The sequence below is a fragment of the Ornithorhynchus anatinus genome, chromosome 4 (assembly GCF_004115215.2).
Source record: "Ornithorhynchus anatinus isolate Pmale09 chromosome 4, mOrnAna1.pri.v4, whole genome shotgun sequence".
In the NCBI taxonomy this organism is placed as follows: Eukaryota; Metazoa; Chordata; class Mammalia; order Monotremata; family Ornithorhynchidae; genus Ornithorhynchus; species Ornithorhynchus anatinus.
Window position 1 is genome coordinate 130,372,557 of NC_041731.1, and position 25,943 is coordinate 130,398,499.

The following is a 25,943-nucleotide window of genomic DNA, read 5'->3' on the forward strand; positions in this document are numbered from 1 at the left end:
GGAGCAGAGGAAAAGGGAGGCTCAGTCTGGGAAGGCCTCCAGGAGGAGGTGAGCTTTCATTAGGGCTTTGAAGGGGGGAAGTGTGCTAGTTTGGCACCTGTGAGGAGGAAGCGCATTCCAGGCCAGAGGTAGGACGTGGGCCAGGGGTCTACGATGAGACAGGCGCGAATGAGGCCCAGCGAGAAGGTTAGCAGCAGCAGAGGAGCGGAGTGTGCGAGCTGGGATGGAGAGGAGAGAAGGGAGGGGAGATAGGAAGGGGCAAGGGGATGGTCAGCTTTGAAGCCAAGAGTGAGGAGTTTTTGCTTCATGCAAAGGTTGATAGGCAACCACTGGAGGGTCTTGAGGAGGGGGTGACATGCCCAGAGCCTTTCTGTAGAAAGAAAATCCGGGCAGCCGAGTGAAGTATAGACTGATGTGGGGAGAGACAGGATGTTGGGAGGTCAGCAAGGAGGCTGATGCAATAACCCAATCGGGATAAGAGGAGTGATTGTATTAACGAGGTACTGGTTTGGATGGAGAGGAAAAGGCAGATCTTGGCGATATTGTGAAGGAGAGACCGGCAGGTTTTGGTGACGGATTGGTTACGTGGGTTGAATGAGAGAGCGGAGTCAAGGATGACCCCAGGTTTGCAGGCCTGTGAGACGGGAAGGATGGCGGTGCCATCCACATTGATGGGAAAATCAGGGAGAGGCCAGGGTTTGGGAGGGAAGATAAGGAGCTCGGTCTTGGACATTTTGAGTTTTAGGTGGCGGGTGGGTAGTAAGTGCTCAGGAGATACAATTAAATAAAGGGATTGAATGATTGAATGAACTGGGGTAATAATTGGAGACTGGTAAGTTAGCTGGACCAGGATGCTCAAGGAAATCTGGGGTTCCTGACAAAAAGCTTCTCCAAAGTCCCATGAGAGAGAAAAACAAATTCTATTGGAAAACCAGATTTATCATTATTATTACTACTACTACTATTAATAATATTAATAGTAATTGTGGTATTTGTTAAGTACTTACTATATGCCAGCTGCTGGACTGTAAGCTCATTATGAACAGGACATGTGTCTGCTTAAACGCTTAGTACAGTGCTCTGCGCACAGTAAGCACTCTATAAATATGAGTGAATGAATGAATTGAATGAATGTACAAAACGCTGGGGTGGATACAAGCAAATCAGGTTGGACACAGTCCCTGTCCCTCATGGGGCTCACACTCTTAATCCCCATTTTACAGGTGAGAAAACCGAGGCACAGAGAAGTGAAGTGACTTACACAAGGTCACATAGACAAGTGGTGGAGCTAGAATTAGAACCCCGGGTCCTTCTGACTCCCACACCTATACTGTATCTATTAGGCCAACCTGCTTTCACCTTTTGGAGCAATAACAAGCTCTTACTGTATGCCAGACGCTGTACCAAGTGCCAAATTGTACATTCCAAGCACTAAGTACAGTGCTCTGCACATAGTAAGCGCTCAATACATATGATTCAATGAATGAATGCTGAGGTAATAATAATGTTGGTATTTACTCAGCGCTAACTCTGTGCCGAGCGCTGTTCTAAGCTCTGGGGTAGACAGGGGAATCAGGTTGTCCCACGTGGGGCTCACAGTCTTAATCCCCATTTTACAGATGAGGTCACTGAGGCGCCGAGAAGTTAAATAACTTGCCCAAAGTCACACAACTGACTAGTGGCCGAGCCGGAATTCGAACCCATGACCTCTGACTCCAAAGCCCGTGCTCTTTCCATTGAGCCACAAGTTAATCGTGTGGACATAGTTCCTGGTCCACATAGGTCTCACAGTCTTAATCCCCATTTTCCAGATGAGGTAACCGAGGGCTGGAGAAGTGAAGTAACTTACCCAAGGACACACAGCGAACAAGTGTCAAAGCCAGCCCCCAGCTGGAATTAGAACCCGGGTCCTCTGACTCCAAGGCCCGGGTTCTTGCCATTAATAATAAGAAGAAGAACAATTATGATACTTGTTAAGCGCGAAGCAGGGTGGGTCAGTGGAAGGAGCCTGGGCTTCGGAGTCAGAGGTCATGGGTTCGACTCCCAGCTCTGCCACTTGTCAGCTGTGTGACCGTGGGCAAGTCATTTAACTTCTCTGGGCCTCAGTTACCTCATCTGGAAAATGGGGATTAACTGTGAGCCTCACATGGGACAACCTGATTACCCTGTATCTACCCCAGCGCTTAGAACAGTGCTCTGCACATAGTAAGCGCTTAACAAATACCAACTTTTACTCTGTGCCGGGCACTATACTAAGCACTGGGGTGGATACGAGCAGATCGGGTTGGACACAGTCCCTGTCCTGCATTGTCTTATTACCCAATTTACAGATGAGTTAACTGAGGCACAGAGAAGTTAATCGACTTGCCCAAGGTCACACAGCTAACATGTGGCAGAGGAGGAATTAGAACCCATGACCTTCTGACTCCTAGGCCCATGATCTGTCCAAATACCAACATTATTATTATTATTATTATTACAGAGCCCCATTGGGTGCTCGATAAATACAATTTCTTCTTCTACACTTAGAATCATTCTTTGAGATACAGCCCAGCGTGCTTGAGAGCGCTTTTCAACAGTCACCACCCCTTGGTTCCTCATTAGTAAAAAACAAAAAGTGGTTCTGATGTCTTCTTTTAATTAAAATCTCCCCCACGGCTTGGCAACATCTTATTAAATCTTCACTGGGTTGACCAAAGAGCGGGTCACATACCAACACAAATTGCTCCATCCATTCGGGGGCTCATAATTCAAAGTGATCTACGTTCTCGTGCATGACAGATGAAGTTTCCTTTATACATTTAATGGCACAAAAAAACAAAATGTCATCAGGGTGCAGAAATTTCCCGGTGGGGTGGTTATTTAGACAATTAATTAGAGGGTTTCACTGCTAGAACACATTCTGCCATCATCAACTGGTTTGAATACCCACTATGGTGGCTGACTTTTTGGCGAACCCGGCTGGTGAAGAGCCAGGGATTGATGTCAACCTGAACTCTGGAAATCTAATCCATTGGAACAGTGTGGCCTAGTGGATAGAGACCGGGCCCGGGAGGCAGAAGGACCTGGATTCTACTCCCGGCTCCGCCACTTATCCGCTGTGTCCTCCCCCTCTCCTTTCCCCTCCCCTCAGCACTGTGCTCGTCCGCTCGTTTGTATATATTTTTATTGCCCTATTTATTTTGTTAATGAGATGTACATCCCCTTGATTCTATTTATTACTTTTGTTTTAATGAGATATTCATCCCCTTGATTCTATTTATTGCTGTTGTTTTTGTCCGTCCGTCTCCCCCGATTAGACTGTAAGCTCGTCAATGGGCAGGGACTCTATCTGTTGCCGATTTGCACATTCCAAGCGCTTAGTACAGTGCTCTGCACGTAGTAAACGCTCAATAAATACTATTGAATGAATGAATGTGTGACCTCGGGCAAGTCACTTCATTTCTCTGGGCCTCAGTTACCTCATCTGGAAAATGGGGATTAATACTGGGAGTCCATGGGGGACAGGGACAATCCCATGGGATCTCACAGTCTGAAATGGAGAGAGGAGGATGTACTCCCCATTCCACAGATGAGGTAACTAAGACACAGAGAAGTTAAGCCCAAGGTCACACAGGTGAGAAGTGGTGGAGCTGGGATTAGAACCCAGATCCTACTAACAGTAATAATAAATGTGGTATTGGTTAAGTGCTTACTATTTGTGAGAAACTGTACTTAGCACTGGGGTGGATACAAGCAAATACTTTCATTCGGTCGTATTTATTGAGCGCTTACTATGTGCAGAGCACTGTACTAAGCGCTTGGAATGTACAATTCGGCAACAGATAGAGACAATCCCTGCCCAATGACGGGCTCACAGTCTAATCGGGGGAGACAGACGGCAAAGCAAAACAGAACAAAACAAAAACAAGACAGTGTTATCACCACCAATAAAATCAAGGGGATGTACATCTCACTAACAATAAATAGGGTAATCAATAATATATACAAATGAGCACAGTGCCGAGGGGAGGGGAAGGAGGAGGGGAGCGGAGGGGAAGGGGGCTAAGCTGAGGGGAAGTGAAGGGGGTAGGGGGAGGAGCAGAGGGTGGGGGGGAGCAGAGGGAAAAGGGGAAGCTCAGAGTGGGAAGGCCTCTTGGAGGAGGTGAGCTCTCAGTAGGGCTTTAAAGAGGGGAAGAGAATTAGTTTGGCGAATAGGATTGGACACAGTCCCTGTCCCACTTGGGGCTCATAGTCTTCATCCCCCTTTTACAGATGAGATAACTGAGGTAGGGAGAAGTGAAGTAATTTGCTCAAGGTCACACCCAGCAGACAAGCAGAACCTTGATTAGAATCCATGACCTTCCATCCTGGGCTCTCTCCGCCGGGCCACTCTGAAGTGAAGTGACTTTGGCAAGTTACTTCTCTGGGCCTCATTTACTTCATCTGTAAAATGGAACTTATCTGTACCTCATCTCATCAGATGAGATTTACCTCCTCGTGGGTTCTAATCCCAACTCTGCCGCTTGGCAGCTGTGTGACCTGGTGCAAGTCACTCAACTTCTCTGTGCCTCAGTTCCCTCATCTGGAAAGTGGGGATTGAGACTGTGAGCCTCATGTGGGACAACCTGATGACCCTGTATCTCCCCCAGCGCTTAGAACAGTGGCTGGCACGTAGTAAGCGCTTAACAAATACCATTATTATTATTATTACTTCATCTGTAAAATGGAGGTTAAGTCTTTGAGCCCCACAGCCACTGGCTATGTCCAACCTGATTGTCTTGTATCCATTCCAGAACTTAGTACAGTGCCCGGCATATGGTAAGCACTTAACAAATATTATCATTATTATGGGCTTCATCCTCATAATCATCAATTGCCAAAATCCAGGGCCGATATTTCAACGGTAATAATAGTTACATCTTTTCTTAAGTGCTCACTTCATTCATTCATTCAATCGTATTTATTGAGCGCTTACTGCGTGCAGAGCACTGTACTAAGTGCTTAGAATGGACAATTCAGCAACAGATAGAGTCAATCCCTGTCCAACAACGGGCTCACAGTCTATAAAGGGGTCTATTACATACCAAAAATCGCTTTTGTTTTTGGTATTTGTTAAGCACTTATTATGTGGTGGGCACTGTGTTAAGCACCGGAGTAGATACAAGCTCGTCAGGTTGGACACAGTCCATATCCCATTTGGAGAGAAGGGAACTGAGGCACAGAGAAGGAAACTGAGGCACAGAGAAATTAAGTGATTCATTCATTCAATAGTATTTATTGAGCGCTTACTATGTGCAGAGCACTGTAATAAGCGCTTGGGATGAACAAGTCGGCAACAGATAGAGACAGTCCCTGCCGTTTGATGGGCTTACGGTCTAATCGGGGGAGACGGACAGACGAGAACAGTGGCACTAAACAGCGTCAAGGGGAAGAACATCTCGTAAAAACCGATGGCAACTAAATAGAATCGAGGCGATGTACAATTCATTAACAAAATAAATAGGGTAACGAAAATATAGACAGTCGAGCGGACGAGTACGGTGCCGTGGGGATGGGAAGGGAGAGGTGGAGGAGCAGAGGGAAAAGGGGAAAATGAGGCTTTAGCTGCGGAGACGTAAAGGGGGGATGGCAGAGGGAGTAGAGGGGGAAGAGGAGCTCAGTCTGGGAATGCCTCTTGGAGGAGGTGATTTTTAAGTAAGGTTTTGAAGAGGGAAAGAGAATCGGTTTGGCGGAGGTGAGGAGGGAGGGCATTCCGGGACCGCAGGAGGACGTGACCCGGGGGTCGACGGCGGGATAGGCGGGACCGAGGGACGGCGAGGAGGTGGGCGGCAGGGGAGCGGAGCGTGCGGGGTGGGCGGTAGAAAGAGAGAAGGGAGGAGAGGTAGGAAGGGGCAAGGTGACGGAGAGCCTCGAAGCCTAGAGTGAGGAGTTTTTGTTGGGAGCGGAGGTCGATAGGCAACCACTGGAGTTGTTTAAGAAGGGGAGTGACATGCCCAGATCATCTCTGCAGGAAGATGAGCCGGGCAGCGGAGTGAAGAATAGACCGGAGCGGGGCGAGAGAGGAGGAAGGGAGGTCAGAGAGAAGGCCGACACGGTAGTCTAGCCGGGATATAACGAGAGCCCGTAATAGTAAGGTAGCCGTTTGGGTGGAGAGGAGAGGGCGGATCTTGGCGATATCGTAGAGGTGAAACCGGCAGGTCTCGGTAACGGATAGGACGTGTGGGGTGAACGAGAGGGACGAGTCAAGGATGACACCGAGATTGCGGGCCTGCGGGACGGGAAGGACGGTCGTGCCATCCACGGTGATAGAGAAGTCTGGGAGCGGACCGGGTTCGGGAGGGAAGATGAGGAGCTCAGTCTCGCTCATGTTGAGTTTTAGGTGGTGGGCCGACATCCGGGTGGAGACGTCCCGGAGGCGGGAGGAGACGCGAGCCCGAAGGGAGGGGGAGAGGACAGGGGCGGAGATGTAGATCTGCGTGTCATCTACGTAGAGATGGTAGTCGAAGCCGTGAGAGCGGACGAGTTCACCGAGGGAGTGAGTGCAAATGGAGAACGGAAGAGGGCCAAGAACTGACCCTTGAGGAACTCCGACAGTTAAAGGATGGGAGGGGGAGGAGGCTCCGGCGTAGGAGACCGAGAATGATCGGCCAGAGAGGTGAGAGGAGAACCGGGAGAGGACAGAGTCCGTGAAGCCAAGGTGAGATGAGGTATGGAGGAGGAGGGGATGGTCGACAGTGTCAAAGGCAGCAGAGAGGTCAAGGAGGATCAGAATGGAGTAGGAGCCATCGGATTTGGCAAGAAGGAGGTCACGGGTGACCTTAGAGAGAGCAGTCTCGGTAGAGCGGAGGGCACGGAAGCCAGATCGGAGGGGGTCCGGGAGAGAATGGGAGTTAAGGAATTCTAAGCATCGATCGTAGACGACTCGTTCTAGGATCTTGGAAAGGAAGGGTAGTAGGGAGATAGGACGATAACTGGAGGGGGAAGTGGGGTCAAGAGCGGGTTTTGGATTCACCCAAGGTGACACAGCAGACAAGTAGCAGAAGTGGGATTAAAACTCAGATCCTTCTGACTCCTGGACCCATCATAAAATAAAACCCATTTTATTTTGTTAATGAAATGTACATCGCCTTGATTCTATTTATTTGCTATTGTTTTAATGAGATGATCATCTCCTTGATTCTATTTATTGCTATTGTTCTTGTCTGTCCGTCTCCCCCAATTAGACCGTAAGCCCGTCAAAGGGCAGGGACTGTATCTGTTACCGACTTGTACGTTCCAAGCGCTTAGTACAGTGCTCTGCACATAGTAAGCGCTCAATAAATACTATTGAATGAATGAATGACCCATCTACTTGACCACGCTGATTCTCTGTGGTATTAACGATAATAATAGTGATGGTGTTTGTTAAGCACTTACTATGTGCCAAGCGCTGTTCTAAGCGCTGGAGTAGATTCAAGTAATCAGGTTGTCCCACGTGGGGCTCATAGTCTTAATACCCATTTTACAGATGAGGTAACTGAGGCACAGAGAAGTTAAGGGACTTGCCCAAAGTCACACAGCTGATAAGGGGCAAAGCCAGAATTAGAACTCAGTTCCTTCTTCCTTCTGGCCTCTTTCCACTAAGCACAGGAGTAGATAAAAGATGATATCAGACACAGTCTCTATCCCTGAGGGCTCACAGTCTAAGCAGGAGGAAGAAGAATGCTAATTCCCCAACATTAATTCCCACCTCTGCCATTTGTCTGCTGTGTGAACTTGGGCAAGTCACTTCACTTCTCTGGGCCTCAGTTCCCTCCTCTGTAAAATGGGGATTGAGACTGTGATCCCCACGTGGGACAGGGACTGTGTCCAACTTGATTTTCCTGCATCCGCTCCAGAGCTTAGAACAGCACCTGGCACATAGTCAGTGCTTAACAAATACCATTTTATTATTATCAAGCGCCGTCGAGTCGATTCTGATTCGTAACGACTCTATGGATCTATTTTCCCCAGAACGTCCTGTCTTCTGCCATAACCCAAAACTTTTCTAGCGGTTCTTCTATTACCGTTGTTATGGTCTCTGTCCATCTAGCTGCCGGGCTGCCTCTTCCATATTTTCCCCGGACTTTTCCTACCATTAGTATCTTCTCCAGAGAATTAGTCCTCCCGATTATGAAACCAAAATATGTTCATCTAAGTCCAGTCATTTAGCCTACCGAAGACAACTTCGGCCTAATTTGCTCCAAAATCCATTTGTTTGATTTTCGGGCAGTCCACGGTATTTGTAAAAGCCTTCTCCAACACCACATTTAAAAGAATCTGTGCTCTTTCTATGCTGGTTTTTTTTTACCATCCAGCTTTCGGGTTCCATACATTGTCACTGGAAACACCATAGAATTGTCAATTTGTATTTTTGTGGCCTTTGTTACGTCAGTACATTTCATGACTTTTTCCGAGCTCTTCGTGGTATATCTTCCTAACGTTAATCTTTGACGTATTTCTTGCCTACTAGTTCTTTTGATTATGGATCCCGGGAGAGAAAAATTGTCAACAGTTTCATTCTTCTCTACATCCACTAAAATGTGTTAAAACAGCCAGTTGTCATGATCTTTATTTTCTTGACATTCAAATGTAGACCCATCTTTTTGCTCTGTTCCTTAACTTTGAATAATAAGCCCGTCAAATCTTCCTCACTTTCTGCTAGTAGGGTTGTATCATCAGCAGAACAAAGGTTGTTTATATTCCTTCCTCTAATTTTTACTCCCCACTGATCTTCATCCAATCCAACTTCTCTCATTATTAAATATGATCTTACACTACAGGAAACTGAGGCATGGAGAAGTGCAGAAGCGGCGTGGCCTAGAGGCATAAACTTGGGCTTGGGAATCAGAGGACATAGGTTTTAATCTTGTCTCCGCCACTCATCTACCGTGTGACCTTGGGCAAGTCACTTCACTTCTCTGCACCTCAGTTCCCTCATCTGTAAAATGGGGATGAAGACTGTGAGCCCCACGTGGGGCAAGGACTGTGTCCAACCCGATTTGCTTGTATCCACCCCAGCACTTAGTACAGTGCCTGACACATAGTAAGCACTTAACAAATACCACAATTATTATTATTAGCTGAGGGCAGCTTCCGGCCACTCTAGGTGACAATCGAGAACGCTGTGGAAGACAAAATTAAAATGAACTATTGGGCTTCCCTTGTTTCTCTGACATTAAAATCGCAAGCCCCAGGTTCTACAGGACCCATGTCAAATTCCCACCTGGGTATTTCCTCCTAGACCTCAGGAATATGGCAACATGAAATAATATGAGGAGCAGAGGAATTATCTAGTTGTTGGCCCTCTACACTGTAAGCTCGTTGTGCGTGGGGAATGTGTCCGCTATATTGTTCTCCCAAGCCTTTAGCACAATGCTCTGAACACAGTAAGTGCTCAATAAACATGATTGAATGAATGAATGACAGTCAATAAAATCAGGACTGATCCAATCGATCACTCAACTGGATTTATTGAGCACCTATCTAGCACCATTTGTCCTTGGGAAAGTACAATAGAATTAATAGGACCCAAACCCTGCCCTCATGGAGTAGAGAAGCAGCATGGCTCAATGGAAAGAGCCTGGGCTTGGGAGTCAGAGGTCATGGGTGCGAATCCCGGCTCTGCCACTTGGCAGCTGTGTGACTGTGGGCAAGTCGCTTAACTTCTCTGTGCCTCAGTGACCTCATTTGGAAAATGGGGATGAAGACTGTGATCCCCACATGGGACAAACTGATGACCTTGTATCCCCCCCCCCAGTGCTTAGAATAGTGTTTTGCACATAATAAGCACTTTACAAATACCAACATTATTATTATTATTATCATTATTATTGGACATAACAGCAACTGAGGCCATGGCTCAGTGGAAAGAGCCTGGGCTTGGGAGTCAGAGGTCATGGGTTTGAATCCCGGCTCTGCCACTTGTCAGCTATGTGACTGTGAGCAAGTCACTTCACTTCTCAGTGCCTCAGTTCCCTCATCTATAAAATGGGGATGAAGACTGTGAGCCCCATGTGGGACAACCTGATCATCCTGTATCTAATCCAGCGCTTAGAACAGTGCTCTGCACATAGTAAGCGCTTAACAAATACCAACATTATTATTATTATTATTAAGCATAACAGCACCTGAGGCCCAATATTTTTTAAAGTTAAGCACTTGCTCTATTCATTTAATCGTGTATATTGAGCACTTACTGTGTGCAAAGTACTGCGTGCAAAGCAACCCGCCTCCCTTCTCTCTGTCTACAGCCCAACCCTCACACTCGGCTCCTCTGGTGCCTCTAACCTCCTCACTGGGCCTCCATCTTGCCTGTCCTGCCATCGACCCCTGGTCCACGTCCTCCCTCTGGCCTGGATCGCCCTCCCTCCTCAAATCTGCCAAACAATCACTCTACTCACTTCAAAGCCCTTCTGAAGGCCCATCTCCTCCAAGAGGCCTTCCCAGACTAAACCCTGCTTTTTCTCAGCTCCCCCTCCCTTCCGTGTCGCCTCGACTCGCTCCCTTTGCTCTTCCCTCCACTCCCCACAGCACTTATTTACCGTATGTACATATCTATAATTCTATTTATTTATATTGATACCTGTTCACTTATTTTGATGTCTGTCTCCGCCCCCCCCCCCCCCCCCCGTTATAGACTGTAAACCTGGTGTGGGCAGGGATTGTCTCTCTTTATTGCTGAATTGTACTTTCCAAGTGCTTAGTACGGTGCTCTGCACACAGTAAGCACTCAATAAATACGATTGAATGAATGAATGTGCTAAGTGCTTGGGAGAGGACAACATAGTAACAAACTGATACATTCCTGCCCACAATGAGCTCATAGTTTAGAAGAGAAGACGGACATTAATATAAATGAATAAATGAATCAATAGATACATTTAAAAAATGAATAAATAAATGACAGATGTGTGCATATGTGCTGTGGGGATGGGAGGGAGGATGATGGAAGGAGCAGGTGAGAACACTGTAGAAGGAAGTGGGAGAAGAGGAGAAGACGGCTTAGTCAGGGAAGGCGTCCTGGAGGAGATGGGCCTTCAATAATGTTTTAAAGTGGGAGAGAGCAATTATCTGTCTGACATGAGGAGGGAGGGCATTCCATGCCAGAAGCGGGACGTGGGCGGGTGGGCGGCGGCGAGATAGACGAGAGGGAGGTACAGTGAGAAGGTTGGCATTAGAGGAATGAAATGTCGGGGCTGGGTTGTAATAAGAGAGGTGAGGTAGGAGGGGGCAAGTTGATGGAGGGCTTTCAAGCCGATGGCGAGGAGTTTTTGTTTGATGCAGGGGTGGACGGGCAACCACTGGAGATTCCTGAGGAGTGGGGAAACATGGTCTGAATATCCCTGAAAGAAAATGCCCAACATTGTTCTAAGTAGTGAAGTAGATACAAGCCTCTGACGCTTAAAAAATACCATTCTTTAAAAAAAGAAAACGCTTTGGGTTCCAAGCATAATCTGGCTTCTGCAGCTGCTGCTGATCGAACGTGTCTGGTTTGTTTTCAGGTGTTCGAAGAAGAACATCACATCCTGTACCTGGACCACGGCGGGGTGATTGTGGCCATCAAGGACACCTCTATCCCTCTGAAAATACTCAAGTAAGATTTCCGCCGCTTAGAGCCGGCCCGGTCAATGGAAAAGGACTCGTGTTCCTTTCATCCATTCGCTCAGTCATATTTGTTGAGAGCTTACTGTACTGAGCGCCTGGGTGAGTAGAGTACAACGGACTCATTCCCTGCCCACAACGGGCTTACCGTCTGGAGTTGCCTCCAAAACGCATTGACTCGCCCCTGCCGCCACTCCTCCCCCTGCCCCGCTTTCCCCATGTTGCCCCTGTTTTCCCACTGGGTGATGATGATGATTATGGTATTTGTTAAGCGCTTATTATGTGCTAGGCAATGTAATAAGCACTGGGGTGGATACAAGCAAATCTGGTGACGATGACTGGGAGGTGCTCATGTCAGATGACTCTCCCAGAGCTCTCTGCTGCGGGAAAGCTCAACCCATAAATTGAAAATCCCCGCCCTGTCCTGTCCCGCCTCACTCCGCCGCTCGGATCATTGTTCTACAAAAACGTTCCGGCCGTGTTTCCCCACTCTTCAAGAACCTCCCATGGTTGCCCATCCACCTCCGCGTCAAAGAAACCTCACCATTGTCTTTAAAGCTCTTCATCGCCTCATCCCCTCCTAATAATAATAATAATGATGTTGGTATCTGTTAAGTCGAGAACTAAGAACAGCGTTCTGCCTACTGTGAGCAATCGATAAATCCCATTGATTGATGGAAGTGAGAGAGATAGGAGAGACCTGCCTGTAATATATTTTAGAGTCTGTCTTCCCTGCTTGATTTTGAGCTCCTTTAAGGGCAGGGTTTGCGCCTACGAATTCTATCGTATCAGTTGGATTTATCAATCGTGTATAGCATACTATTATTATTATTATTATGGTATTTGTTAAGCGCTTACTATGTGCCAAGCACTGTTCTAAGCGCCAGGGGAGATACAAGGTCATCAGGTCGTTCCACGGGGGCTCAAAGTCTACATCCCCATTTTACAGAGGAGGGAACTAAGGTGCAGAGAACTGAAGTGACTTGCCCAAAGTCACACAGCTGACAGGTGGCGGAGGTGGAATTAGAACCCATGACCTCTGACTCCCAAGCCCGGGCTCTTTCCACTAAGCCAAGCCGCGTCTCTTACCTCACCTCGGTACTGTCCTACGCCAACCCAGCCCGCAGGCTTTGCTTCTCTAATGCCAACCTTCTCTCTGTGGGTCCATCTCACTTATTTTATTAATTAAAATAATAATAATAATAATAATGGCATTTGTTAAGCGCTTACTATGTGCAAGGCACTGTTCTAAGCGCTGGGGAGGATACAAGGTGATCAGCTTGTCACGGTCTTAATCCCCGTTTAACAGACAAGGTAACTGAGAAACAGAGAAATTAAGTGACTTGCCCCAAGCTGACAAGTGGCTGAGCGGGGATTTGAACCCATGACCTCCGACGCCCAAGCCCGTGCTCTTTCCACTGAATCGCGCTGCTTCCGTTCCATTTTGCCGATTTTGCCCCCGATCTCTCGCCCACGTCCTGCCTCTGCCCTGGAAGCCCCCCTTCCTCGTATCTGACAGGCAATGACTCTCCCCACCTTCAAAGCCTTACAGAAGGCCCACCTCCTCCAAGAGGCCTTCCCTGACTAAGCCCTCATTCCCTTTCCTCCCACTCCCTTCTGCATCGCCCTGATTTGCTCCCTCTGCTCATCCCCTTTCTCGGCCCCACGGCCCTTATGTACATATCTGCAATTTATTCACTGATATAATATCTGTCTGTAGACCGGACGTTCGTTGTGGGCCAGGAACCTGTCTACCAGCTTGGTAATTTCGCACTCTCCCAAGCGCTGAATTCGGTGCTCTGCATACGCTATGCGCTCAACCAAAACTGTCGATTGATTGATCATAATGAAGATAAGAGGTTCCCAGAGGAACCACGCAAGACTTCGTGGTTGAAATGTTGATCCATGTGCTGTCAACAACCTCTCTCGTCCGGGCTCACTTGTCCCTCTGGTTCTGTGAGAGAAGCAGTGTGGCTTAGCTGTAAGCACCCGGGCTTGGGAGTCAAAGGTCACGGGTTCTAATTCATTCAGTAGTATTTACTGAGCGCCAACTATGTGCGGAGCGCTGTACTGAGCGCTTGGAATGTACAATTCGGCAACAGATAGAGACAATCCCTGCCCAGTGACGGGCTTACAGTCTAATCGCAGCTCCGCCACTTATCAGCTGTGTGACTTTGGGCAAGTCATTTAACTTCTCTGTGCCTCAGTTATCTCATCTGTAAAATGGGGATTTAGACTGTGAGCCCACCTGGGACAATCTGATTACCTCGTATCTACCCCAAAAACGATCTGGGCCTGTCACTCCCCTTCTTAAACACCTCCAGTAGTTGCCTGTCAACCTCCGCTCCAAACAGAAACTCCTCCCTCTAGGCTTCGAGGCTCTCCGTCACCTTGCCCCTTCCTACCTCTCCTCCCTTCTCTCTTTCCACCGCCCACCCCGCACGCTCCGCACCTCCGCCGCCCGCCTCCTCACCGTCCCCCGTTCTCGCCCATCCCGCCGTCGACTCCCGGGCCACGTCCTCCCGCGGTCCCGGAACGCCCTCCCTCCTCACCTCCGCCAAACCGATTCTCTTTCCCTCTTCGAAACCCTACTTAAAACTCACCTCCTCCGAGAGGCCTTCCCAGACCGAGCTCCCCTTCTCCCTCTACTCCCTCTACCGCCCCCCCTTCACCTCTCCGCAGCTTAACCCTCTTTTCCCCCTTTCCCTCTGCTCCTCCCCCTCTCCCTTCCCCTCCCCTCAGCACTGTACTCGTCTGCTCGACTGTATATATTTTCATCACCCTATTAATTTTGTGAATGAAATGTACATCGCCTCGATTCTATTTAGTCGCCATCGTTTTTACGAGATGTCCTTCCCCTCGACTCTATTCATCGCCATCGTTCTCGTCCGTCCGTCTCTCCCGATCAGACCGTGAGCCCATCAAACGGCAGGGACCGTCTCTATCTGTTGCCGACTTGTTCATTCCAAGCGCTTAGTACAGTGCTCTGCACATAGTAAGCGCTCAAGAAATACTATTGAATGAATGAATGAATGAACAGTGCTTGGCACATAGTAAGTGCTTAATAAATAGCATTATTACTATTACTACTATCTGAGAGGAAAGATGGAGAGAAGGAGAGGGACAGAAAAAGAATAATGCTGGTATTGGTCAAGCGCTTGCTATGCACAGAGCACTGTTCTAAGCGCTGCGGTAGATACAGGGTAATCAGGTTGTCCCACGTGAGGCTCACAGTTAATCCCCATTTTACAGATGAGGTAACTGAGGCACAGAGAAGTGAAGTGACTTGCCCACAGTCACCCAGCTGACAAGTGGCAGAGCTGGGATTCGAACTCGTTATATCCCGGCTAGACTACCGTGTCAGCCTTCTCTCTGACCTCCCTTCCTCCTCTCTCGCCCCGCTCCGGTCTATTCTTCACGCCGCTGCCCGGCTCATCTTCCCGCAGAAACGATCTGGGCATGTCACTCCCCTTCTTAAACAACTCCAGTGGTTGCCTATCGACCTCCGCTCCAAACAAAAACTCCTCACTCTAGGCTTCGAGGCTCTCCGTCACCTTGCCCCTTCCTACCTCTCCTCCCTTCTCTCTTTCCACCGCCCACCCCGCACGCTCCGCTCCTCTGCCGCCCACCTCCTCGCCGTCCCTCGGTCTCGCCTATCCCGCCGTCGACCCCCGGGTCACGTCCTCCCGCGGTCCTGGAACGCCCTCCCTCCTCACCTCCGCCAAACTGATTCTCTTTCCCTCTTCAAAACCTTACTTAAAAATCACCTCCTCCAAGAGGCCTTCCCAGACTGAGCTCCTCTTCCCCCTCTACTCCCTCTGCCATCCCCCCTTCACCTCTCCGCAGCTAAAGCCTCATTTTCCCCTTTTCCCTCTGCTCCTCCACCTCTCCCTTCCCATCCCCACAGCACCGTACCCGTCCGCTCAACTGTATATATTTTCGTTACCCTATTTATTTTGTTAATGAATTGTACATCGCCTCGATTCTATTTAGTTGCCATTGTTTTTACGAGATGTTCTTCCCCTTGACGCTGTTTAGTGCCATTGTTCTTGTCTATCCGTCTCCCCCGATTAGACTGTAAGCCCGTCAAACGGCAGGGACTGTCTCTATCTGTTGCCGACTTGTTCATCCCAAGCGCTTAGTACAGTGCTCTGCACATAGTAAGCGCTCAATAAATACTATTGAATGAACTCCTGACCTCTGACTCCCAAGCCCATGCTCCTTCCACTGAGTCACGCTGCTTTTCTAAAAAGAGGACGGGGAGGGAGAAAGAAAACTAGACCATAAGCTCCTCTTTTAGACTGTAAGCTCCTTGTGGTCAGGAAACAGGTCACCCTACTCTGTTATACTTTTTGTTCCCAAGTGCTTAGTACAGTGCTCTGCACAATGTAATTGCTCAAATATGCAATCGGTCATTGATCGATTGATTGAGAGGAGGGAGGGAGACCTAGGGAGGTCAAAAGGGGGAGAGAGAGAAGATAATAATTCTGATATTTTTAAGTGCTTACTATGGTCCAAGACAGAAGAGGAAGGGGAGAAGAAGAGGGAGAGAGAGGGAAAAGAGGGAGAAAGAAGAAGGAGGGAGAGATAGGGAAGAAAAGAGGGAGGGAGGAAGGGAGGGAAGGAAGAGGGAGAGAGAAAGGGAAAGAGGGAGGGAGGAAGAGAGGGAAGGAGTGACAAATTTATGAAGAGCAGAGGAAGGGATGAGGTGAAAGAAAAGTAAGGGAATAAGAGGAAAGTAGAGATGAGATTTGAAGAAGAAAGAAAAAACAGAAACCCCCTTTGAATAATATAAATGAGAGCATTAGAGCTACATGGTTTTCAGGGCAGTGTCTTGGACAAGATTGAGAGGGAGAGGGGGAATTTAGATGCTCAGATCAGAGAGAGAGAGAGAGAGAGAGAAGTCAATAGACGAGCCCATGGGAGGCTTGTATAGATTTTAGCTGAGATGTGTTTTGTTCCATGCCTTTTGGTATTTTAGAAATCCTTTGAAGGGTCCAGAGCCCCTAAAAGCTCTGGATCTCAGCATTTGGTAATTCACCTGAAGCGCAAGAATATTTTTGATACATCTAACTTTGCTGAGAGAGAGTGGACCCATTGAGTCTGATTCCTAAATGGATTTTGAAGCGTGTCTGGACATGAGATTTAAGTCCCGAGTATAGTATATAGGGCATAATGAAATCTCATTATTAATAATGATAATAATAATAACACAGAACCATTTTTATTTTTCCAAAGCACTTTCAACATCATCTATCTTATTTTATCCACCAACAAGCAGCAGCGTGGCCTAATGGAAAGAGCATGGATCTGGGTGTGTCAAGAACCAGAGTTCTAATTCCGGCTCTGCCACTTGCCTGAAATGTGACCGTGGGAAAGTCGCTTCACTTCTTTGTGCCTCAGTTTCCTCATCTATAAAATGGGGATTGAGAGCGTGAACCCCATGAGGGACAGGGACTGTGTCCAACCCAGTTACCTTGTATCTACCCCAGTGCTTAGTGTAAGGCCTGGCACAAAGTAAGTACTTAACTAATGCCATACAAAAAAAAATCCAAGTAAAGCAGGGAGAGATGAGAGTGGTGATCCCCATTTGACACATGAGAAAACTGAGGGCCACTGACATTAAGAGACTTGATTCTGTGCCTTCAAGCGGGTTCATGACAGGGTTAGGATTAGAACATGGGTCCACTAATCCCCATCTCATTCTAAAAGACTCCACTTCCTCCCTCTTTTCATTAAGTCACTGAGATTAACCCATTAACCCAACTAAAGAACAGTGGGAAGATGCTTAAAAAATATGGTATTTATTTAGCACTTAGTAGGAATTAAAAACCCTTCTAAACACTGGGGTAGATATAAGATAATCAGGATGGACACAATCCCAGTCTCACAAGGGGCTCACGGCTTAAATCAGAGCAGCATGGTAAGAGAAGCAGCCTGACTTAGTGGAAAGAGCACGGGCTTGGGAGTCACAGGTCGTGGGTTCAAATCCCGGTTCAGCCACTTGTCTTCTAGGTGACCTTGGGCAAGTCACTTCACTTCTCTGTGCCTCAGTTACCTCATCTGTAAAATGGGGATTAAGACTGTGAGCCCCATGTGGGATAATCTGATTACCTTGTTTCCTCCCCAGCGCTTAGAAAAGTGTTTGGCACATAGTAAACTCTTAACAAATGCCATAATTATCATTATCATCATTAGTGGATAGAGAACGGGCCTGAGAGTCCGAAGGCTACTTGTCTCCTGTGTGGCCTTGGTCAAGTCGAGACAGTGTGGCTTAGCAAGAGGAGTACGGGCTTGGGAGTCAGAGGACGTGGGTTCTACTCCTGGCTCTACCATTTGTCTGCAGTGTGACCTTGGGCAAGTCACTTCACTTCTCTGGGCCTCAGTTCCCTCATCTGTAAAATGGGGATTAAGACTGTGAGCCCCACATGGGACAACCTGATTACCTTGTTTCTACCCCAGCGCTTAGAACAGTGCTTGGCACATAGTAAGTGCTTAACAAATATCATGATGATGATGATTATTATTATTATTAAGTCACTTCACTTCACTGACCCTTATTTACCTCATCTGTAAAATGGGGATTGAGACTGTGAGCCCCACGTGGGACAGGGACTGTGTTCAACCATTTTGCTTGTATCCACCCCAGGACTTAGTACAGTGCTTCACATAGTAAGCACTTGACCAATGTCATAACTATTGTTATAATTATTACCATCAATCCCCATTTTCCAGATGAGGTAACTGAGGCACAGAGCAGTTAAGTGGCTTGCGCACTCCAGTGCTTAGAACAGCGCTTGGCACATAGTAAGTGCTTAACAAATGCCATAATCATTACCGTTGTTACTATTAGCGGATAGAGAACGGGACTGAGAGTCAGAGGGCTACTTGTCTCCTGTGTGGCCTTGGTCAAGTTGAAGCAGTGTGGCTTAGCAAGAGGAGCAGGGGCTTGGGAGTCAGAGGATGTGGGTTCTAATCCCAGCTCCACCACTTGTCTGCTGTGTGACCTTGGACAAGTCACTTAACCTCTCTGTGCCTCGGTTACCTCATCTGGAAAATGGGAATTAAGACTGTGAGCCTCACATAGGACCACCTGATTACCTTGTATCTACCCCAGTGCTTAGAGCAGTGCTTGGCAATATAGTAAGTACTTAGAAAATGCCGTCATTATTATTATTCTTGAATCATCAAGAGGAAAACCAGCTAAAGATCGGTTTAACAAATTTTGTATTTCACAGCTTTAACATATTTTGTGTCTGTTAAACACTTACTATGAGGGTAAATACAAGTTAATCAGGATGGACACAATCCCAGTCACAGGGAGTAGGATTTAATCCCCATTTTGCAGGTGGGGTAACTGAGGCACAGAGAAGTTAAGTGACTTGCCCAGGGTCACACAGCAGACTTTCGGGTTGGCTTTCGGGGAGACAAGGAGCTTTCTGTTGTTGCGTTTTGATCCACGAGGCTTCTGAACTCCATTTTTGAGTGGGAGAAGGAACCCTCCTGACGTAAGGTCTGAAAAGAATCCGGGACGCCAGAGTTGAAGTCAGAGGGGCCCGTTTTGGGGCGAGTTGGTCAGGGAAAGACAAAGAGGGGCCTGGATGGGCTGACATTTTGATAATTAAAAGAGTTTTGATTAGGCAAACAGCCCTGACTTTTAGAAAATACACCGAGCTCCGAGGAGCCTGTAGGTAGGGGCGTTTCTGACATTTTCCTCAAACCGTTAGGAAAAGCGTGACATTTGCTCAAGAAAAGCTCCACGCGGAGGTTGATGTTTGTCTCTCTCTCCAGGTTCAGCATCGACGAAGGCTACTCGTGGAGCACACACAATTTCAGCAGCACCTCGGTCTTTGTGGACGGACTCCTGAGCGAACCAGGAGATGAGAACTTAGTCATGACGTAAGTAACGGCTTCGCTCTCCTGGCTGTCACTCAAACTCGGCTTTCGTTAAATTCGACGGGCGGCGGCAGATGCAACTTGTCCTGAGGATGAACCAGAACGGATACTGTCTGCATCGTGAAGTGACAGGTTATTTTGGCCTTGGAGGAGTAGAATTGTCCCCAGCTAGTTTGAAATCTGAGATTGAGAGAGGAGACCAACCTCGTGGGATAATTTTAGGGATAAAGAGGCTATGATTTCTATCATTCCCATTCCTACTTGGGTATTGCTTCTATTTTCCCTAGAATACGCTCGGTCCTCTTAAAAAAAAACCAACCCGCATTTCCAGGTCTTTTGCCTTATTTTTCTTCATCATTTTGGGGGCATCATTTATTTCTTGCAACTGCTTCTCAGTATCTTATTTGAGAAGTAATGTGATCTAGTTGATGGAGCTCAGGTCTTGGAATCAGAAGGACCTGGATATTTATGTCAGCTCTACCGCTTGACTGCTGCATCACCTTGGGTAAGTCACTTCACTGCTCTTGTGCTTCAGTCCCCCCATCTGTGAACTGGAGATTAAGACTGTAAACCCCATGTGAGAGATGGACTATATCCAACCTGATTATCTTGTATCTACTCTTAGTAGATAATAATAACGTTGGGATTTGGTAAGCGATAACTATGTGCAGAACACTAAGCGCTGGGGTAGATGCCGGGTAATCCGCTTGTCCCACGTGAGGCTCACAGTCTTAATCCCCATTGTACAGATGAGGTAACTGAGGCCCAGAGAAGTGAAGTGACTTGCCCACAGTCACACAGCTGACAAGTGGCACAGCCAGGATTCGAACCCATGACCTCTGACTCCCAAGCCTGTGCTCTTTCCACTGAGCCATGCTACTTCTCCTCTTACAGCTCCTGGTAACAATAATAATAATAATAATTATGATGATGATATTTGGCCACACACTGTACTCAGTGCTGGAGTGGATGCAAGCAAATCAGTGCTTAACAAATAGGATAAATAAATATTATTTTATGTAACCTATATTGAGCAGCTTAAATATACACTTGATGATCACTACCCCTCTTGCTAATGGGAGAGACTGGTGAATCTGTTTCCCAATTATGAAATTAAAGAACTGGGTGTTCTCCGATAGAATGGAGGCTGAGATATTGAAGAACCTCAGGTTATGGGAAAATTGTGTTATGGAACTGTGGAGTCAGTGGGAATTAATGGGATTGAGGCTAGATGGTTGAAGATGACACTGTGATTGATGATTTCCAATATTGCTCTTCATACCTTGCCACTCACTGTGATGTGATGTGATTAGACTGTGAGCCCGTCACTGGGCACGGATTCTCTCCGTTGCCGAATTGTCCATTCCAAGCGCTTAGTACAGTGCTCTGCACATAGTAAGCGCTCAAAAGATGCTATTGAATGAAATGCTATTGAATGAATGTCACACCTGGACTGACCCCTCGCTTCTGACACAACAATTTCTTCCGCCACTGACTGTGTTTGCTTTAAATTGTGGATCGTGTTTTACCCGGAAGCCGTGTCGAGGGAAGAATGTTCTGGAATTCTCCCTTGAGGTTCCACAGCCAGTCAGTCATTCAGTCGTATTGACTCTTACTGTGTGCCGAGCACTGTACTAAGCGCTTGGGAGAGTACGATAGAACAATATATTGGATACATTCCCTGCCCACAGTGAGATTACGGTCAGGAGAGGGAGACAGCCATTAATGTAAATAAATAAATGAAAGGAATGGACATAAGTGGTGTGGGGCTGGGAGCGAGTCAGGATGATGCAGAAGGGAGTGGGAGATGAGGAAAAGTGGGGCTTAATCAGGGAAGGCCTCTGGGAGGAGATGGGGCTTCATTAAGGCTTGGAAGATGGGGGGGTAATTGTTGGAAATGAGGAGGAAGGGTGTTGCAGGCCAGAGACAGGGCAAGAGGGCAAGAGATTGGCGGCAATATAGATGAGTTGGAGGCCCAGTGAGAAGGTTGGCATTAGAGAATATCCGTACAAATCGTGTAATTCAGACTGGAGTTCTAGCAGAACTGGTGACAACTGAGGCAACGCGATTGCTCTGAGCCAGGTTAAGGATTGTCTGAATTTATTATCATATATAACGTTATATCGGCTCTCCCAAACATTTAGTTCAATGCTCTGCACAATAAATACGATTGATGGATTGATTGACAACCTCACTGTCCCAGAGCTTTAGCACAGTGCTGTGAGGAGTGACCATTTAATAAATACCGTATTCATCATTATGATATTCTTACAAGTCAGTGACCTTTACTAGATACCTGGGAGAGTAAAAAAAAAAAAAAAATGTTGGTATTTGTTAAGCGCTTACATGTGCCGAGCACTGTTCTAAGCGCTGGGGTAGACACAGGGGAATCAGGTTGTCCCACGTGGGGCTCACAGTCTTCATCCCCATTTTACAGATGAGGGAACTGAGGCACCGAGAAGTTAAGTGACTTGCCCAAAGTCACACAGCTGACAAGTGGCCGAGCCGGGATTCGAACCCATGACCTCTGACTAAGAGCTAGAGTGGTTTAGGGGAAAGAGTACGGACCTGGGAGCCAGCGTGCCCGGGTTCTAGTCCCAACTCGGCCACCTTTCTCCTGTGTGACCTTGGGGAAGTCACTTCACTTATCTGGACTTCAGTTTCCTTATCTTTGCAAGTGGAATCCAATTCCTCTTCTGCCTCCCCTTAAAACTGAGAGCTCTGTGTGGGACAGGGACTGTCTGACCTGAATATCTAAAACTCACCCCAGGGCTTGGTACAGTGCTTGGCACATAGTAAGAACTTAACAAATATCATAATTACTTCCTTAGTTTTGTACAGTTCAGAGACATAATCGCCGGCTTCAAGACTGGAAATTTTTTGTTTGTTCATTTCCTTTTTATGGTATTTGTTAAGCGTTTACTATGGGGTAAGCACCGTTCTAAGTGCCGGGGTAGGTACAAGTTAATCAGGTTGGGTACATCCTTGCCCACATAAGGTTCACAGACTTAATCCCCATTTTACAGATGAGGGAATTGAGGCAGAAAAAAAATGAAGGGACTTGACCAGGGTCACACAGCAGACAAGAGAGGAATCGGGATTAGAATTTATGTCTTCTAATTTCAAGGTCAGGGTCCTTGCAGCATGAGAAGCAGTATGGCCTAGTGGATGGGCCCCGGACTTGGGACTCAGGGGATCACGGCTTCTGCTCCTAGCTCTGCCACTTGTCTGCTGTGTGACCTCGGGTGAGTCACTTCAGTTCTTTGGGCCTCAGTTGCCTCATCTGTAAAGTGGGGATTGAGACTGTGAGCCCCACGTGGGTTTAGACCGTGAACCCGTCGTTTAGACTGTGAGCACGTTATTGAGCAGGGATTGTCTCTTTCTGTTGCCTAATTGTACACTCCAAGCGCTTAGTACAGTGCTCTGCACATAGTAAGCGCTCAATAAATACTATTGAATGAATGAATGAATGAACGACAGGAACTGTGTCCACCCCGATTTGCTTGCATCCGCCCCAGCACTTAGAACAGTGCCTGGCACATAGTAATCGCTTAACAAATACCGCTGTTATCATTCTTATTATTGCACGACCCCTCCATCTCCTAACCACAGTGATGTTTCCGGTTTTGATTTAATCCTTTAAATGGGGATTCTGCCAAGCGTAAGCTAATTTTATAAGGTTAAAACGTGGGCTTTAATAATGTTGGTATCTGTTAAGCGCTTACTATGTGCCGAGCACCGTTCTAAGCGCTGGGGTAGACACAGGGGAATCAGGTCGTCCCACGTGGGGCTCACAGTCTTAATCCCCATTTTACAGATGAGGGAACCGAGGCACCGAGAAGTTAAGTGACTTGCCCAAAGTCACACAGCTGGCAAGTGGCAGAGCCGGGGTTCGAACCCATGACCTCTGACTCCAAAGCCCGTGCTCTTTCCAGTGAGCCACGGGCTTTTCCCTCATACTCTCTGGACTGGAAAATGGCATGAGGTACATTTTCAAAACGACCTTTCGGTTCACGTTAATGACATCGCCTTTGGATTTGAAAGAATTGGAAGAGTCATAACCCAGGAAAGAGAAGACATAGATTTCACTGTTTATGCTGCTGCTTTTCAAGTTTGTAAATTGCTGTGAGTTATTTGCTTGTGCACACACTTCTTGAGGCTTGAGTATTCCACTTAGGGGTTTCTCATTCCCGAAAGGCATTTCATCTTTACAGGGAAGTCTCTAGAAGACTTTCTTTAATGACTACAGAATTGATTATGATAAGATATTATGAATATCTGTGGTATTTGATAAGTGCTTTGCCAAGTCCTGAATTAAGCGCTGTGATAGATACGAGAAAATAATGAGGCTGGACACCATTCCTGTCCTACACGGAGCTCACAGTCCAAGGGACAGGGAGAACAGTTGAACAAACTGAGGCCCAGAGACAACTCAGTGGAAGGAGCGCGGGTTTATGAGTCAGAGGTCATGGGTTCTAATCCCGGCTCCGCCACCTGTCAGCTGGGTGACTCTGGTCAAGTCACTTCACTTCTCGGTGCCTCAGTTACCTCATCTGTAAAATGGGGATTAAGACTGTGAGCTTCATGTGGGACAACCTGATTACCCTATATCTATCCCAGCTCTTAGAACGGTGCTCGGCACATAGTAAGCGCTTAGCAAATACCAACATGATTATTATTATTATTATTATGAAGTGACCTGCCTCAGGTGCCCCAGCGGGCAAGTGGCGGGGTGGGATTAGAACCCAGGTCTCCTGACTTCCAAGCCCGCTCTCTTTCCACTAGGCCCCGTTGGTTGTTTAGCCATTAGCAAAAATAAGTCTATTCCTCCTCCCCGTTTGGCTTCTTTGTCAAGCCACTTGGAGTGTTTCTGGGTCTTTAAAGAAGTCTTTAGTGAAGCAGCGTGGCGCAGTGGAAAGAGCCCGGGCTTGGGAGTCAGAGGTCATGAGTTCGAATCCCAGCTCTGCCACTTGTCAGCTGGGTGACTGTGGGCAAGTCACTTCACTTCTCTGGCTCTCAGTTCCCTCATCTGTAAAATGGGGATTAAGACCGTGAGCCTCACATGAGACAACCTGATGACCCTGTATCTACCCCAGCGCTTAGAACGGTGCTCTGCACATAGTAAGCGCTTAACAAGTACCAACATTATTATCATTATTATTATTATTTAAAACTCTCTCACTAGATGGTGAGGGATGGTGCTATCATCTGTGAAATAGGGACAGAGCACTTAAGACCAGATCTGTAATTTATTCATTTATATTAATGGCAATCCCCCTCTAGTCCGTAAGCTCACTGTGGGTGGGGAATGTGTCTGTTTATTCTTCTATTGTACTCTACCAAATGCTTAGTACAGTGCTCCGCAGACAGTAAGCGCTCAATAAATGCAACTGACGGACTGATCGACCGACATGATGTTAACGGAGCCTCTGAAGGCTTATTAATAATGATAATAATGATGATGATGGTGGAAGCACTTACTGTGTACCAGGCACTGTACTAAGCGCTCGGGTAGATACAAACAGATGGGATTGGACACAGTCCCTGTCCCACATGGGGCTCACAGTCTCATCCCCACTTTACAGATGAGGTCACTGAGGCCCAGAGAAGTGAAGTGACTTGCCCAGGGTCACCCAGCAGACGAGTGGCAGAGCCGGGATTAGAACCCATGACCATCTAACTCCCAGGCCCGCGCTCTATCCACTGCGCCGTGACGCTTAGGGGCTAGACTAAGTTCCACAAGGGGAGAGCTGGACTATCTGAAGCGCTCAGCACAGCATACTGGACACGGTAAGCGCTCCGGAAATACCACTGACCTATTAAGTGGTTGAGACAATCTAGACGAACCCCACATAGAGGAGAAATGGTGTTCTAGACTCCGTCGGTCCAGACCACACAGAACCAGTTCTCCCTGGGGAAGCGAAGGGCTCTAGCTGAACTTCCACACACTCTAAGTTCCCTCTAGACTCTTTGTGGTCAGGGATGGTGTCTACCAACTCTGTTGTATTGTTATACTGTACTCTCCCAAGTGCTTAGCGCAGTGCTTCGATCACAGGAGGCGCTCAATAAATACCATCAATCAATCAACTGATGGGGAAGAACACTCTATTCTTTCCCATGGCATTCTCAACTCTGTAATGATGATTGTGTTATTTATTAAGTGATTACTATGTGCCAAGCACTCTACTCAGCACTGGGGTAATAACAGGAATACTAATAATAATGGTATTTCTTAATTCATTCAATGATAATGTTAATAATGTTGGTATTTGTTAAGCGCTTACTATGTGCCGAGCACCATTGTTCTCGTCCGTCCGTCTCCCCCGATCAGACCGTAAGCCCGTCAAACGGCAGGGACCGTCTCTATCTGTTGCCGACTTGTTCATTCCAAGCGCTTAGTACAGTGCTCTGCACATAGTAAGCGCTCAATAAATACTATTGAA

The 25,943-nt window shown here is 47.3% G+C and overlaps 1 protein-coding gene across 3 annotated transcripts in view; it reads left to right on the top strand.

The window, feature by feature from the left end:
* Window positions 1-25,943, top strand: part of SORCS2 (sortilin related VPS10 domain containing receptor 2) — a 1,085,532-nt gene that overhangs the window by 956,452 nt on the left and 103,137 nt on the right. For all 3 annotated transcript variants that reach the window (XM_029063664.2, XM_029063665.2, XM_029063667.2), the window contains 2 exons: window positions 11,505-11,596; window positions 19,396-19,503. In XM_029063664.2, coding sequence (XP_028919497.1) covers window positions 11,505-11,596; window positions 19,396-19,503 — 200 coding nt within the window. The remainder of the gene's footprint in view (window positions 1-11,504; window positions 11,597-19,395; window positions 19,504-25,943) is intronic.